General features: G+C 55.9%; 5 protein-coding genes across 5 annotated transcripts; 3 read left to right on the forward strand and 2 right to left on the reverse strand.

The window, feature by feature from the left end:
• Positions 1-685: 685 nt before the first annotated feature.
• On the forward strand, positions 686-2,798 carry VDBG_02042 (RING-9 protein; the record flags this gene model as incomplete). The annotated part of the gene is made up of 2 exons (XM_003007808.1): positions 686-2,439; positions 2,495-2,798. 2 exons carry the CDS (start codon positions 686-688, stop codon positions 2,796-2,798), a joined length of 2,058 nt encoding a protein of 685 aa, XP_003007854.1.
• A 570-nt stretch (positions 2,799-3,368) lies between these two features.
• On the reverse strand, positions 3,369-4,655 carry VDBG_02043 (abscisic acid ABA receptor; the record flags this gene model as incomplete). Its single annotated transcript, XM_003007809.1, has 2 exons — positions 3,369-3,582; positions 3,640-4,655. 2 exons carry the CDS (start codon positions 4,653-4,655, stop codon positions 3,369-3,371), a joined length of 1,230 nt encoding a protein of 409 aa, XP_003007855.1.
• A 572-nt stretch (positions 4,656-5,227) lies between these two features.
• Positions 5,228-6,919, reverse strand: VDBG_02044 (general alpha-glucoside permease; the record flags this gene model as incomplete). Its single annotated transcript, XM_003007810.1, has 4 exons — positions 5,228-5,646; positions 5,751-6,558; positions 6,610-6,664; positions 6,765-6,919. 4 exons carry the CDS (start codon positions 6,917-6,919, stop codon positions 5,228-5,230), a joined length of 1,437 nt encoding a protein of 478 aa, XP_003007856.1.
• Positions 6,920-8,436: 1,517 nt separating this feature from the next.
• On the forward strand, positions 8,437-10,528 carry VDBG_02045 (alpha-xylosidase; the record flags this gene model as incomplete). Its single annotated transcript, XM_003007811.1, has 2 exons — positions 8,437-9,376; positions 9,429-10,528. The coding sequence occupies 2 exons, from the start codon at positions 8,437-8,439 to the stop codon at positions 10,526-10,528; spliced, it is 2,040 nt and encodes a 679-aa protein (XP_003007857.1).
• A 736-nt stretch (positions 10,529-11,264) lies between these two features.
• Positions 11,265-12,489, forward strand: VDBG_02046 (conserved hypothetical protein; the record flags this gene model as incomplete). The annotated part of the gene is made up of 6 exons (XM_003007812.1): positions 11,265-11,338; positions 11,451-11,526; positions 11,581-12,078; positions 12,133-12,206; positions 12,257-12,327; positions 12,389-12,489. 6 exons carry the CDS (start codon positions 11,265-11,267, stop codon positions 12,487-12,489), a joined length of 894 nt encoding a protein of 297 aa, XP_003007858.1.
• Between the last annotated feature and the right edge of the window lie 869 nt (positions 12,490-13,358).

Genomic DNA, 13,358 nt, shown 5'->3' on the forward strand with positions numbered 1-13,358 from the left:
AGGAGCAGTCAGAGCACGACCATTGTGACCGTCATGACGCCTCCGTCGGTCCCGCCCCTGCGGCCAGGGCCTGGGCTGCCAGGTGCCCCCCCTCCCCCCGGCATGGGTCTGGTACTGCCTGCCGCATCCAGCGTGACCAGCAGCGTGTGCCCAGTCAATAGCAGTGGCCAGTGACCAGGCTAGGCAGACCACGCCACACTCTGTTGTAGGTACCGTACCCTCTTCCCAAGACCCGGCCTTTGTCAGATGAGCATGAGCAACAAGTGCCTGTGTCGGGTGGTCGTAGTGGTGTGAGATGTGACGTCCTCGTTTGTCCATTCGACTCGGTCGACTCACTGCTTTGTTTCCTCCTCTTCCACCTCATCCCGCTCCAAACACCCATCGCGATAGAAGGCCGACTCGCAAGCATTTGCTCCGAATCTTGTTACCTCCTAGATCTCATGAACCACACATGATACGGCCTCTTTCGCCTTTCAGGTAGCTGCGAGACGGGCGGCGAGCTCTGTCACCAGTCTCTCCAAGCTTCAGCTTCGATTCCGGCGTCTTTCTTCGGCACTGCGCGCGCCCCAACTCATTATCTCTACTGCCGGCCAAGCTGCCTTGCGCATCCCTCGTACCACCGCCTGATTCGAAGCCTTCTTTTCTTTCGCACCTGTGTCGCCCGAACAGCCAGCCTACCGTCATTATGCGTACCCCACGGATCCTTATCCTCATCCTCTTCTTCGTCGCGTGCCTCTTCCTCTTCTGTCGGTCGATCACTTCCATCGCACAGCGACCGAAACCTGCGCTATCCGCCAACATGTCGGGCATGCCAACGAACTCTGTATCAAGCTTTTTTTCATTCAACTCAGGCTTTTCACTTTTCAGTCCGAATGCTGTCATCAGTTTGACCGATGATAACAGTACGTTGTTTCCGGCACAGCCCGCCGCATTTGGGCCCCTGTTGCCCCACCACGGCCTCAGTGGCCGCTTGTGGATCGGGAGCGCATTCCTTGACGACGACGACTTTGGTGACGAGTACGAAGACACCATCGGCGGAACCGAGCTCGGCTGCAGTGATATACCTGGATGGCATTTTACGAGACCTGGCGCAGACCTCACAAATCCCGACGTGGGCGCAACGAGGAGCCTTGATGACCTCGACGATGCCGATGAGCACCTGTTGCAGCCGTTCGCCGGGTCCAGGTCACGCATTGACGCTCGTGCGGCAAACGCAGCCCACGCCCGTGTCTACCCGCCTCGCCAATCCGCCGACATCTCTGGAAGCATCGTACTACTCAGTCGCGGCGGTTGTGGTTTTCTGGAGAAGGTCATGTGGGCACAACGAAGGGGTGCCTCCGCTCTCATTGTGGGAGATAGCCAAAAAGGAGGGCCCCTCATCCAAATGTTTGCGAGGGGAGACACCTCAAACGTGACTATTCCCTCGGTTTTCACAGCACGAACCACTGCACGGATTCTGTCTTCCCTCGCCCATGTGGGGAGCTTAGTTATTGGAGATGGCGAGGATGAGGAAGCTTATCCGTTTAGGGTTCCTCAGTCCACAGATAAAAGGCGCCTGCACTCCAGCAAGGTCGCGAGCACTCACAAGTTCCGACCGCGACACCTCAAGAGTGACCTTACTAGGGGAGGTTCGTTCTCCCCTGCCGGGACGCACTGGTTACGCAGACTTTTCGGCTGGGATGACGAGCAGACCGAAGCTGTGGATACATCCTACTCTGAGCCCCTCGCATCAGCTGCCGAACAATACGACGATAGCCAACATCAAAGCGAAAAGGACAACATGGTCTCGGTGTTGTTCGGTGGAACCGACGGCAAGTTGGCACACACGGCCACCGGCGACATGCCGATGCCGAAACTACATGCTCCAGAGGCGGGCAGCTTGCAGGCACACGATGGTCTGTGGGTCACAATCACGCCGTCGGATAACGGGACGCCTTTCTTTGACACACTCTTGGTTCTGGTCATCAGCCCGCTTGTCACATTGACCTTTGTTTACGCGGTCCTCATTTTGCGAGCCCGCCTTCGCCGCCGAAGATGGAGGGCTCCCAAGTCCGTCGTTGAGCAGCTTCCCGTGCGAACGTATCATACGGTCGCTCCCTCGCCCATCCACACACCCAGGTCCCCCTCGCCAGTATCATCTTGCCCAACGACACCCCTACTGCAGCAGGTTCCTGACAGACCTACCATCCTTCGCTTCCAGAGTTCAGGGGAGCTTCCGGTCTCGGAGAGCCATTTGGCCCCAACCTCTGCAGCTAACATTCCTACACCGACCGCTGCGGCACGCTCCGAGAGGGAGAAGGCCTTGGGCAGCACTCCTAGTCAATGGAAGAAATACATGGGTCGTCAGGTCGAATGCGTGGTCTGTCTGGAGGAATATGAGAACGGAGTCAGCCAGGTTATGAGCTTGCCCTGCGGCCATGAGTTCCATGCGGACTGCATGTAAGTAAAGATGTGTACGCCGCGGCGCATGTGTACGTTGCTGACAGATTCAAAGCACACCGTGGCTGACGACACGCCGTCGAACATGCCCCATCTGCAAAGGGGACGTTGTGCGATCTCTTGCTCGGGGCTCGTCCTCAGGGCCGACGTACGAGCCGTATCACGACGAGAGCGATGACGAGGATGCTGCTCAGGCATCGAGCTCGGGGGGGCGCGACGAAGATGTTGAACAGGGCATTCTGTCGCCGAGCCCAGGCAGACGAGAAAGCCGTGCCGAGGCCTGGCTCAACAGGCTATCTGCCAGTTTCGGGGCCACAATTCGCTCTGGTGATCCTTTGCATGAGGACAGGAGTCGGTAAAGAAGAGACATCCTCCTCTCGATATTGGCATGATCAACTCTCCAACTGAGTGTTTCATCTTCATTTTCTTATTTGTGTGCTTTGTTTCTATGGGAATAGGTGGTTCAGCCACATCATGACAAGGCGCAAGGGGGGGCCGAATACCCTGGGTCGACTCGCAAGGACATATGATTGGGATGGAGTCCTTCTGGACATGGACATGTCCTGAGGCCAAGGAATGGATGGACTCATTGTTTTCAGCATCAGCAACTTAGAGGTGCAGCAACAAGACTTTGCGTCTTATGATTCATTGCCTTTTAACATTGTTTTTTTTTTGGACAACATATGTGCTAAAGGAACGGGGAGGTATGAAGTCAACGATGCAGGCGCACTCCAGCTGCCTCAAAAAAAGTGGATTTTCTGGCATGGGTACTCAACCTACTCAGGAACCCCAGTTGCTTTGTAGTTGACTTATGCATGGGTATAAATATGTGCGCACGCGCGAGCTGACCCCCCTCCTATTCCCCTGCCAGCACACACACACACACGCGCGCACGTTCCCGCGATAATCGAATTGGATATGATAGTCTTTCAGATGTCGTTGTACAGGATGAATCTGGGAGCTTGCCTCTGGCACGCCATCCACGTCCAGGCGGCGCTTGGTTCGTAGCTCATGAGGAGGGCACACTCCTTCCCGTACGATGCTGGCGCAAAGACATCGGCATCAGCACGTCGGGCTTCGGCGACCTTCTCGGGCGTGCCCAGGCGGAGGAAATGATTCCTCTGCGGACCTGGGGGAAAGATGCTACAGATGCGTGTCAGAGACGACCCAACGTGTGCCATCGATGAGGGGAGGGCTTACAGGGCATTGCCAAGGATGCCGTGGCACAGACTTGGCTCCTTGCGCAGGAGGCCGCGCTCCCAGGTCAGGGCGCGGCCTTTTTCTATTGCGATGTCGATGCGTTCTCGCAGGATGGGGAAGAAGGGACGCAAGGAGAGGAGGGACAGCACGAAGCCCGGTGCGCCGTGGCACCATTGGACGAGCTCCTCGGTGGGCGAACTTGTGCGAGAGCCGTCAGCGGGCTCGACGGAGGGCCAATTACCGTCTTCGAGCTGCATGTCGAGCAGGGAGGCCAGTCTTTCACTCATTTTTGGTGCCAGAGGCGGCGTCGTGAGGACCAACTGGGTTATGATGCCAATGTCGCCGTGGCCTGCGCCGAGGTAGCGCGATCCGGACCACAGCCAGTTGCCTTTGCCGTCATCGTCGGTTGATAGGATGCGGTTGGTCAGGAGAACGATCCAGTATTCGACCAGTGGCGCGGACTGGGGAACCCAGTGACGGATGAGACGAAGGAGGTAGAGGGCGCCTGCACGGCCATAGAAGAGGTCGGTAGGGAACGGGTCTGCCTGACGGGACTCCAGGTGCTGGCCTTCGGTCGCTGGCGACGTAGGGCGATCAACAATGCCGGCGGCAAGCACCTGCGGTAAACTGACGAGAAAGCTTCGCACGTGGTCGAGATCTTTAGTGATGCAGGCGCGGACGGCGGCATGAGCAAGGATCTCACTCGCTATCCCGCAGTTTCCTGGCTCAAGGGCGAGATGGCCTCGCGCGCCAGAAATGTAGGCTTGCGCCCAGTGGCGCGTTGGGTACCCGTGGACGTGAAGCTTGGGCAGGGAGGTTGCGACTTGAAGGAAAAGATATGCGATGCCAGTGTGGCCGCTCAAGAGGCCGCTGAGCTGAGCCCTGGTGTACGTGGATTGTGGAGGAGAGGAGTTGAGGATGCGTTGGAGGGAGGATAGCAGCAGGGTTTCTGGAGATTTGAGATGGGGGAAGTCCAGGGGTGTGCCGAAATCATTGACAATGTGTCGCTGTGACATGGTGCTGCCTTGGCTTGTAGGGAGACTTGAGGTTTGCCTAGCCCACGAGAAGACGTTGATGTTAGGTCACGATAGCTTCGACCGACTCACACCACAGAACACGATGCAGGTGAGGTTGGTTTGGCGGGGCGCATTGCGGGGATGTGGAGCTGGAAAGTGCTTGTAGGGGGGCTTCTGCGGCGTGCCATATGCTATGGAAGCTGTGGAAGGAGCCAAGCTGCTCGCCTCGCTGGGCTGTGCCTGCTTTAAAAGGGATGCCCTTGCCTCCATCCAGGGGGAAGGCGCGGGGGAGAACCCCTAACCCACAATGGCCGGGCCTGCCTAAGGCGACTTTGGCCAGGTGCTTGGTACCCCGCATCTCCAATGCCCGCTTCGCGGGTCCAATTTCTCTCTCCTGCCATCCCATTATTCACTTGTCGCCGCATTTCGGATTCACGGCACATAATTCAGGGGTAGATACGGGCAGTGTGTACGCATGGGTCAATTCGATCAAATGATTGTCTTTGGCCCTTCAAAGGTGCCTTTCCTGTGACGGATAGTCGCCTCACCTGGACACTTTGCTTCGATTTTCTTTAGGCCTCGGCCACTCGCTCCGCATATGGGTCGACATGTGTCAACTTGAACTTGCGAGCTGGGACCCTCTCGTGGAATAGTAGGTCTAGTTCCTCATAAGTCCTGCCCTGCGTCTCAGGCAGCCTGAAGTAAGACCACATCGCAACACATGCCGAAGTGCCGGCCCAGAAGAAACCGGCCTTGCCCTTCCAGTTCCACTCGATCGGGTTGAGCATATACGGGTTCAACACGTTGGCCACGATCTGTGTCATGGCGTACGTGTTGCGCGCAATGACTACAGTTTGTGGTCGGAGCCGGACGGCCGATGTTTCGGAGATGATGGCATAACAGATTGGTCCTACAGTCATTGAGTAGATGAGCTTCCACACAAGCACGAAGGCCACTTGAGCCCACTGGGCGCCGGGCGCCGTCGTTGCCGCTGAGCAGATGCCCACAATGAGGAGAGCGCAGCTTGCCATGGCGATACCAATCCCATACAGCGTGCGGCGGCCAAAGTAAGTGAGCAGGACCCACGAGACACACGTCCCGATGAAGGCCATTGCTGTGCTGCCAATAGCGATCGTGAAGGCGTTTTCCGTGCTGATACCGCTTGAAGGAAGAAATACGTCGGTGTATACGCAAAAACAGCGCCGGACAGCTGCTGGCCGGCGAATACGACCATGCAAATCTCCGTTCGGCGACGGTTGGTGCCGCGGAAGCAGTCCAGATAATTTGAGTCGGACTCAATGCTAGACTCTAGCATGATGGTGTGCCGCATCTGTGCGAGGGTAGCCTGGGCTTGCTCACGGCTGCGATTCGATAGAGCAAGCAAGGACTTCTCGGCGTCCTCATAACGGCCTTTCTTGACCAACCACCATGGTGACTCAGGCGCGAAGAATATGGCAATCATAATGGGAACGGGCCACATCCACTGGATTGCGATGGGTACACGCCACGACCATTCCGTGTCGTACTGGAGCATGCCCCTCAGGACACCACTCGACAAGAACTGGCCCATGGCCCAGCACAAGTTGACGTAGACGGTTAGGTAACCTCGCAATGCCAGCGGACATACTTCTGAAGCATACGCAGGGCTTGTTGTGGCGTAAACGCCCCAAGTCAACCCACAAAGCATCTGTCCAACTAGAAGCATCTCGATGCGGACGGCGAAAAAGGAGATGAAGATGAAGCCCGTCATGCAAGCGAGGGCAACCTGGGTGACGAACTTGTATCCAAACTTGGCTGATGCCCATCCGTTTATGAAGCCGCCAATGATGACACAAGCATTCGTTCCGTTCTGTAAACCGGCTTGCCATGCTCCGGTGAGCTGCCAGGTATCTTGTTCAGGATACTAGATGGGGTTAGCGGGTTCCGAACACACATTCAGTGTTTGCATACGCACATATGAGCCGAATTTGCGCTGAAAGGTCGGGTAGCCGAAGAAGTTTGACATCAAACTGCCTGCAGTGTTAGCTGTGCTCTATGGGGAAATGGGAGCCTTAGCCATGCCTTTGATCATATCCCTCCATAACGATGGTTAACGAGATGATGGCTGACCAGAGCGCAGCCTTCCAGTTCTCACGAAGAGCCTGGCGCAATGTTGTCTCATGCTCTGCGGTTGTGGCAGCCTGAGCATCTTGAAGTGAGCGCAAGTTGGCCTTGAGGTCGTCCTCATGCTCAGCCTCAGGGGATGCGTCTTGTGCGGCTTTCATCCTGTCTTCGATGTAATTCAGCTTACAATGTAGGAACACCAGAGTGCAAAACAAATAAAATACAGCGACGCTGCTGCCGCCGTTGTCCACAGATACGAAGGTATGATGGCTTTTATAATTGGGTCGATCGATATTGTATCAAGATACTGTCCTGGTCCAGTCTGGAGATGATCACCCCCCCTTCTATCCTTCGAAGAGAGCTGCTGTCAAGGGTAATTCTCAGACAACCGTCGAATCGGAGCATGCAGAGCCCGAGTCGGCGGTCAGTCTCACAGGCACACCAGACAGGGGTGCGACAGCAACGACTCCCGGCATGTTAGCTAAACAGATCCCCTCCGTGGGGGCTAGGTCACAGCGGGTAAGCGGCTGTGTCACACATTCCGACGACAGTTTGTACATACGATGTCCTATTTCTATGGCACGGGTTTAAAGGTTTGTTAAACATGGAACGGTCTCTTGCATCTCCCATGAGTTTATCATCAAGCGTGGGAAAAGCTCAGGGCCGTGGATATGGTGTGTCAGTTTATGAAGCATAAAGCTTCCTACCCTCATCAGATTTAATCTGAGCTCGAAAGACGTGATCCAGTCTTCCGATAAAGTGCTATATTACTGACAACCCCTGTACGTATGGTGTGCCATCCGTATCCTATCTCCCCACCGCTGGCCGGTAGACTAGTGAGGCATCCCGCTTTGCCAGATAAGTCGACTCCAGAGAGCGCAACTCCGCCGAAACTGGAGCAAAAGCCAGGGTGACGCGGAGTCTAAAAACCTGTGGACCATCTTCCAACACGGGCGTCGGCATAACGTATCGTCATCCTAGAGTATGGAGACCAACCCGGACACGCCATTACCCGACACCACCCAGCCCGTCCATACACAAGATGCCATACCCGCCGCTATCCCCGCTGTCCTCCCCGCGGAAACAACCCGTTTCTCCAACCATCAGAGCTTTCCCCGCAATCAGCGACCCCAGTGACCCCCACGAAGCAATCCTTCGAGGGTGTGACTTGACGAAATTCTGGGGCAGTCATCTGGGATTCTGGCATACGGCGCGGAGTCAGCGTCCGACGAGATCCGACTCGTTCAGTCCTCAGGTGATCTTTCTCTGAAGCTATGCAGCAACAATAGACAATGGGTCGATTCTTCGTCTCCAGCTCTCGGATGTCGACTTGTCCCGCTACGGGACGAGACCCGATAATCAGGGATTCAGGCTAAATACTGCAATCTCTTTCATGATTGGGCCGTGAGCAACATACTGTGCTGTCGTGGGGTCTGTCGTCGGCTTTCCGAAGCTGTCGTGGCCCCGGCGGGTTTCGGTACCCCACGGTGGACGACCGGCAGCCAGCGGATGGAGAAGACGGCAACAGGGAAATTGTCAACCGGCCAGATACTTAAGCCAGTCTTGCGAGGGGTGCTGAGGTCCGTTTTTGAATGTTCTTGAAAGTCTCCGTCCCTTCCCTCATCTGGCTTGCTCGGTCTTTAGTTTTATTCACCGTTATAAGACTGAAGCGCTCGTCATGGCGCCCAAGGCAGGCAATCAGGAGTATGGCACTCGCCCAGATCCAGCTTTCACCAACGAAGATGGCCGCCGGCTCGGATTCCGTTTTGATGCCGAGATCCTTTACATCGAGCCCTGGGGCGAGCATGCCCTCCGCGTGAGGGCCACCTGCCTGGCCAAGCTCCAAGATAGGGACTGGGCTCTGACGGAAAAGCCGACTCAGACAGCCGACCCTCTCATCAATATCGAGAGCAGCTCGGCGTCCATCACCAATGGCCGCATCAAGGCACACATCAGCCGCCGCGGAAAGATTGTCATCTCCAACATTGAGACAGGCAAGATACTCTTGGAGGAGTACGCCCGCCACCGGCTCGATATTCTGGATCCCAAGTGCAGCTCGCTCCGCATACAGCCCCGTGAGTGGAAACCTCGCCTCGGCTCGCCCGACTACCACTTGACCATGCGTTTCGAGTCGCAGGACCCGGAGGAGCGCATCTACGGGATGGGCCAGTACCAGCAGCCCTTTCTCAACCTCAAGGGGGCCGACCTAGAACTGGCGCAGCGTAATTCGCAAGCAACCATCCCCTTCGCCTTGTCGAGTCTAGGCTACGGCTTCCTCTGGAACAACCCTGGCGTCGGCCGTGCTGTCTTTGGAAGCCTTACAACGACGTTTGAAGCTTACTCGACTGACACGCTCGACTACTGGGTCGTAGCGGGTGAGACACCTTCCGAAATTGTGCGTTCCTACACGCAGGTCACGGGCCGCGTACCCATGATGCCGGAGTACGGTCTCGGATTTTGGCAGTGTAAGCTGCGCTATCAGACGCAGGACGAGCTGCTCGAAGTGGCGCGCGAGTACAAGAAGAGGAACTTGCCAATCGATCTGATCGTGGCTGATTACTTCCATTGGCCTAATCAGGGCGACTGGAAGTTCGATCCCACCTTTTGGCCGGATCCCGGTAAGCGGTCTCGCTAATGACTTGAAGTGACCTCATTGCTAATGCGGCATAGATGCTATGGTGAAGGAGCTCAAAGAAATGGGCATTGAGCTGATGGTTTCCGTGTGGCCTACTGTGGAGAAGACGTCTGAGAACTATGATGAGTGCTTACGTCGCGGGTTCTTGATTCGGCAGGATCGCGGCGTGCGCATGTCCATGGAAGCTCATCATGGCCCCATCCATTTTGATGCCACAAATCCTGAGGCTCGCAAGTTCGTCTGGGATACGGTCAAAAAGAACTACTACGATAAGGGGATCAAGGTATTCTGGCTCGATGAAGCGGAACCCGAATATTCCGTGTATGACTTTGATATTTATCGGTATCACCTGGGCCCGAACCTGAGCGTCGGTAACTTTTTCCCGTCAGAGTTTGCTCGCGGTTTTTATGAAGGCCTGAAAGAGTCTGGCGAGACACAGGTCGTTAATCTGCTGCGGTGTGCATGGGCGGGCTCCCAGAAGTACGGCGCGCTCGTCTGGTCGGGCGATATCGCGTCGAGCTGGGGCAGCCTGCGGAACCAGCTAGCTGCGGGCCTCAACATGGGTATTGCTGGATTCTCCTGGTTCACCACAGACATTGGCGGCTTTCACGGAGGTGACCCGGACGACCCTGAATTCCGCGAGCTGTTCGTGCGGTGGTTCCAGTGGGGGACCTTCTGCCCGGTTATGCGCCTCCACGGCGACCGAGAACCCAAGCAGCCCCGTCTGGGCACAACTGGTGGCAGTCACTGCCTGTCTGGGGGTCCCAATGAGGTCTGGTCGTACGGCGAGGAGGTGTACGCCATCTGTGAGAAGTACCTCCGACTACGCGAGTCGATGCGGGAGTACACGCGGGAGCTGCACCGGGCGGCGCACGAGAATGGCGATCCCCTGATGCGGCCGCTGTTTTACGACTTCCCAAACGAAGACAAGTGCTGGCGGGTCGGGGACCAGTACATGTACGGGCCCAAGTACCTTGTCGCGCCAGTGCTGCAGGCCAAGCAGCAAACGCGGGAGGTGTACTTCCCTGGGGAGGGTGTTCGCTGGAAGGATGCTGAGGGGCTGGAATATGAGGGCGGCCAGTCAACTACAGTTAAGACGCCGCTCGACACGATGCCCGTGTTTATTCGACAATGAGCCATGCCTAATTTGATCATTTTTTTTTGTCTTCTTTTCTTCCGGGAAGGGGGATGGTGGAGGATCTTCTGGGCAGAGCTCGATTGGGGTCCAGGGAAGTGGAGGTTACCTTATGCGGGGGACATCGACCCCAGTCGTCTTGGATGTCAGGATCGGCGACTAGGATGATGGATGCCAGTGATGAGTTCCTCCGAAGTAGGTAGATGATAGATGAGAGGGCGATGACCCACTGCAAAACTCGTTCAATTCTTGATATGGTGGGGTTGCGAGGGCTAAAATTGATGCTTCCATGTGATGGCAATGGACTGAGGGCGAGGGGTCGTAGTCTGAGTTGCTGAAGCGGAGCATTTGGACCGGTCCAGCCACAGATACAGGCACAGCGAGAGACATCGACGTCATCAAACGCCCACCAAAAGCGGAAGCTTGGCACCCAGGCCCGTCGCAGCTGCCTTTTGCACAGCTCCGGCGGCAGCTTCCTCCACTGGCTGCTCCTTCCCCGTCACGGTCTCGTCACAGGAGCATACTTTCAGACCTCTTGTCCTCTCATCCTCATAATACTGAAAACGTCGACTTCACCTTCTCCTCCCTTTGGCGAAACCGCTTGGTGCTCATCTGCCATCAACCCCGCCATCTTTCATCTCAGTCCCACCCAACTGCACCCACGCCCCAAAACAAGCACGCCCACAATGTCCCGACGAACCCAACCGCGTTGTCGAACGCGACTCGGCCAACACCCATGGACAAGGCCAGAGTCGTAGCCGCGGTCGCATCGCCGACTCGGTCCAAGCGAGAGCCCAGGAAGTTCTGTACGTTATTCCCCCTCCCCCAAACAATTGCTTGCGGGCAGCTGCCAGCTGTTCAGAATGGCCTGCAAAGAGTTCGATACCTAAGCTCGCAATGTACTGACTTGTCTTGCTTGTAGGAAGGAGGACTACGACCATGCATCCACCCTCGTAGGCGATGCCGCCAGGAGTAGGGCATACCTGTACCCCCTCAAGGTACGATACTTCGCTGGCCCATGAAGTACCAGCGCTTCTGACAGCCTCTCACAGGGAATCCTCTACTTCGCGACGCACCGCTCCCTTTGGAAGCCTCTCCTCTCTCGAATTGGCCCTTACGCCCTACTGTCCGTCAGTGTCGTCACTGGCATGTTTGTATTCACCTACGTGCCGCAGTTTGCCGTTCTCGTCCTCTTCAACGGTCCGCTTGCCGTCTTCACCACCGTTCTCCTGATTCTCAACGAGAGCTCCACCATCATCAACATGATCTCGCGCACGTACCTTCTACAAGATGCCATCCTCGATACCTTTGACGGTACTCTGGTCGCCAGGGGTAGCGATAACATTGTCCGCGAGGGTCGACAGCTGCAGCCGGGATCAGACCCCATGCAGAAGCTGGGCAAGGTTCTGAAGAGCCCCTTTGAACGCTTCAGCCCCAAAGCTCTCATTCGATACATCATGTATCTGCCCCTGAACTTCATTCCTGTTGTCGGCACTGTTTTGTTCGTCCTCATCCAAGCCCGAGGACGCGGCCAGATTGTCCATGGAAGGGTACGTTTTTGAATAGTGTCCCCTGAGTTCCAAGCGTTGCCTAATGTGACGCAGTACTTTCAGCTCAAACAATGGTCCGAGTCACAGAGGAGGGAGTGGCTGAAGAAGCACACCGGACCCTACACAGCGTACGTTTGCCAGCCTCAGCACGCCTTGTTTGCCTACTCACACCATACAGATTCGGTCTTGTTGCCACAGCCCTCGAGCTGATTCCCTTTGCTTCCATGTTTTTTACTTTCACCAACTCTGGTATGTTATATACGTGCCCTTGACTCCAGTCACTTCATCACTGACGGCATCCTCTCTACAGTCGGTGCGGCTCTGTGGGCTGCCGATATCGAGAGTAAGGGCACATCCATGACGGACAGCACCGCCCCCACCCTTCGCGAGACGGCCAAGAAAGCCGAGTAGAGGAATCGTAAAGGTTAGGAACATGAGGGTAGCTGATTGAGAGCTCTACTGCTTGACACTGCACAGTGGCGACAGCAACTAGCTCGTGGCTCATCAGTAGTTGCCCGCCTCGCCTAGCGGCAGATAGGTCTCACGGTATTTTGACAGCATCGGATCGAGTTCGTGCTCTCTTTTCACGATACTGGGGGCTTTCCGGGGCACATCACGATGAGAAGTTTACGCTGAGAGTGGGAGGTAATTTTGAATCCTGCAAGCGCAAAAGGAGCATGGTAATTACGGTCTTGAGACCCCGTAGATGAAGTGTCTCAATTTCTTATAGTGTGCAATTCTTTACGAGCAGCAATGTGTTTCGTCATGAACTGTCTCATCCTGCGACCAGCACTACTTTGCTTGGCGGTTGGGCATTTCAATGAAGCAAACGACGACAGCGTAGAAAGCATAGTTTCTTCCGCCCCCCCACCCCCTTACAAGCCATGTCAATAAACCTAGACAGTCTATTGTACGATATCTTCCTCCTCGCAAATAATCGTTCGAGTTGACAGCTTTGCACCTTGCCCACCAAGCCGCTGCTCGACTTTACCAGGTCATTTTCCCTCTTTCCATAGAAAAGAGCTCGCTCTACTTGTCCGCTAAGTTGAACTCGGCGACTACGAGTTGAATGTGTGTGTTCGTGTAAGCTCACATATTGCCTCCACGGCCCGTGTGACTTTGTCGCTTTCGCAAGGAACAGGGGTGTCATCTTGCTGCGGGACGTTGCATGTGCCCCTGGCGTCTGCGGCATCTCGCTGCGCACAACTGTACACTTGCGCACCGTCTGTGCTATCGTAATATCTCGGTAGGCCGAGAGGCAAGAGCCTGGTGTCATGAAT

Source organism: Verticillium alfalfae, genomic scaffold (assembly GCF_000150825.1).
Source record: "Verticillium alfalfae VaMs.102 supercont1.2 genomic scaffold, whole genome shotgun sequence".
Classification (NCBI taxonomy): Eukaryota; Fungi; Ascomycota; class Sordariomycetes; order Glomerellales; family Plectosphaerellaceae; genus Verticillium; species Verticillium alfalfae.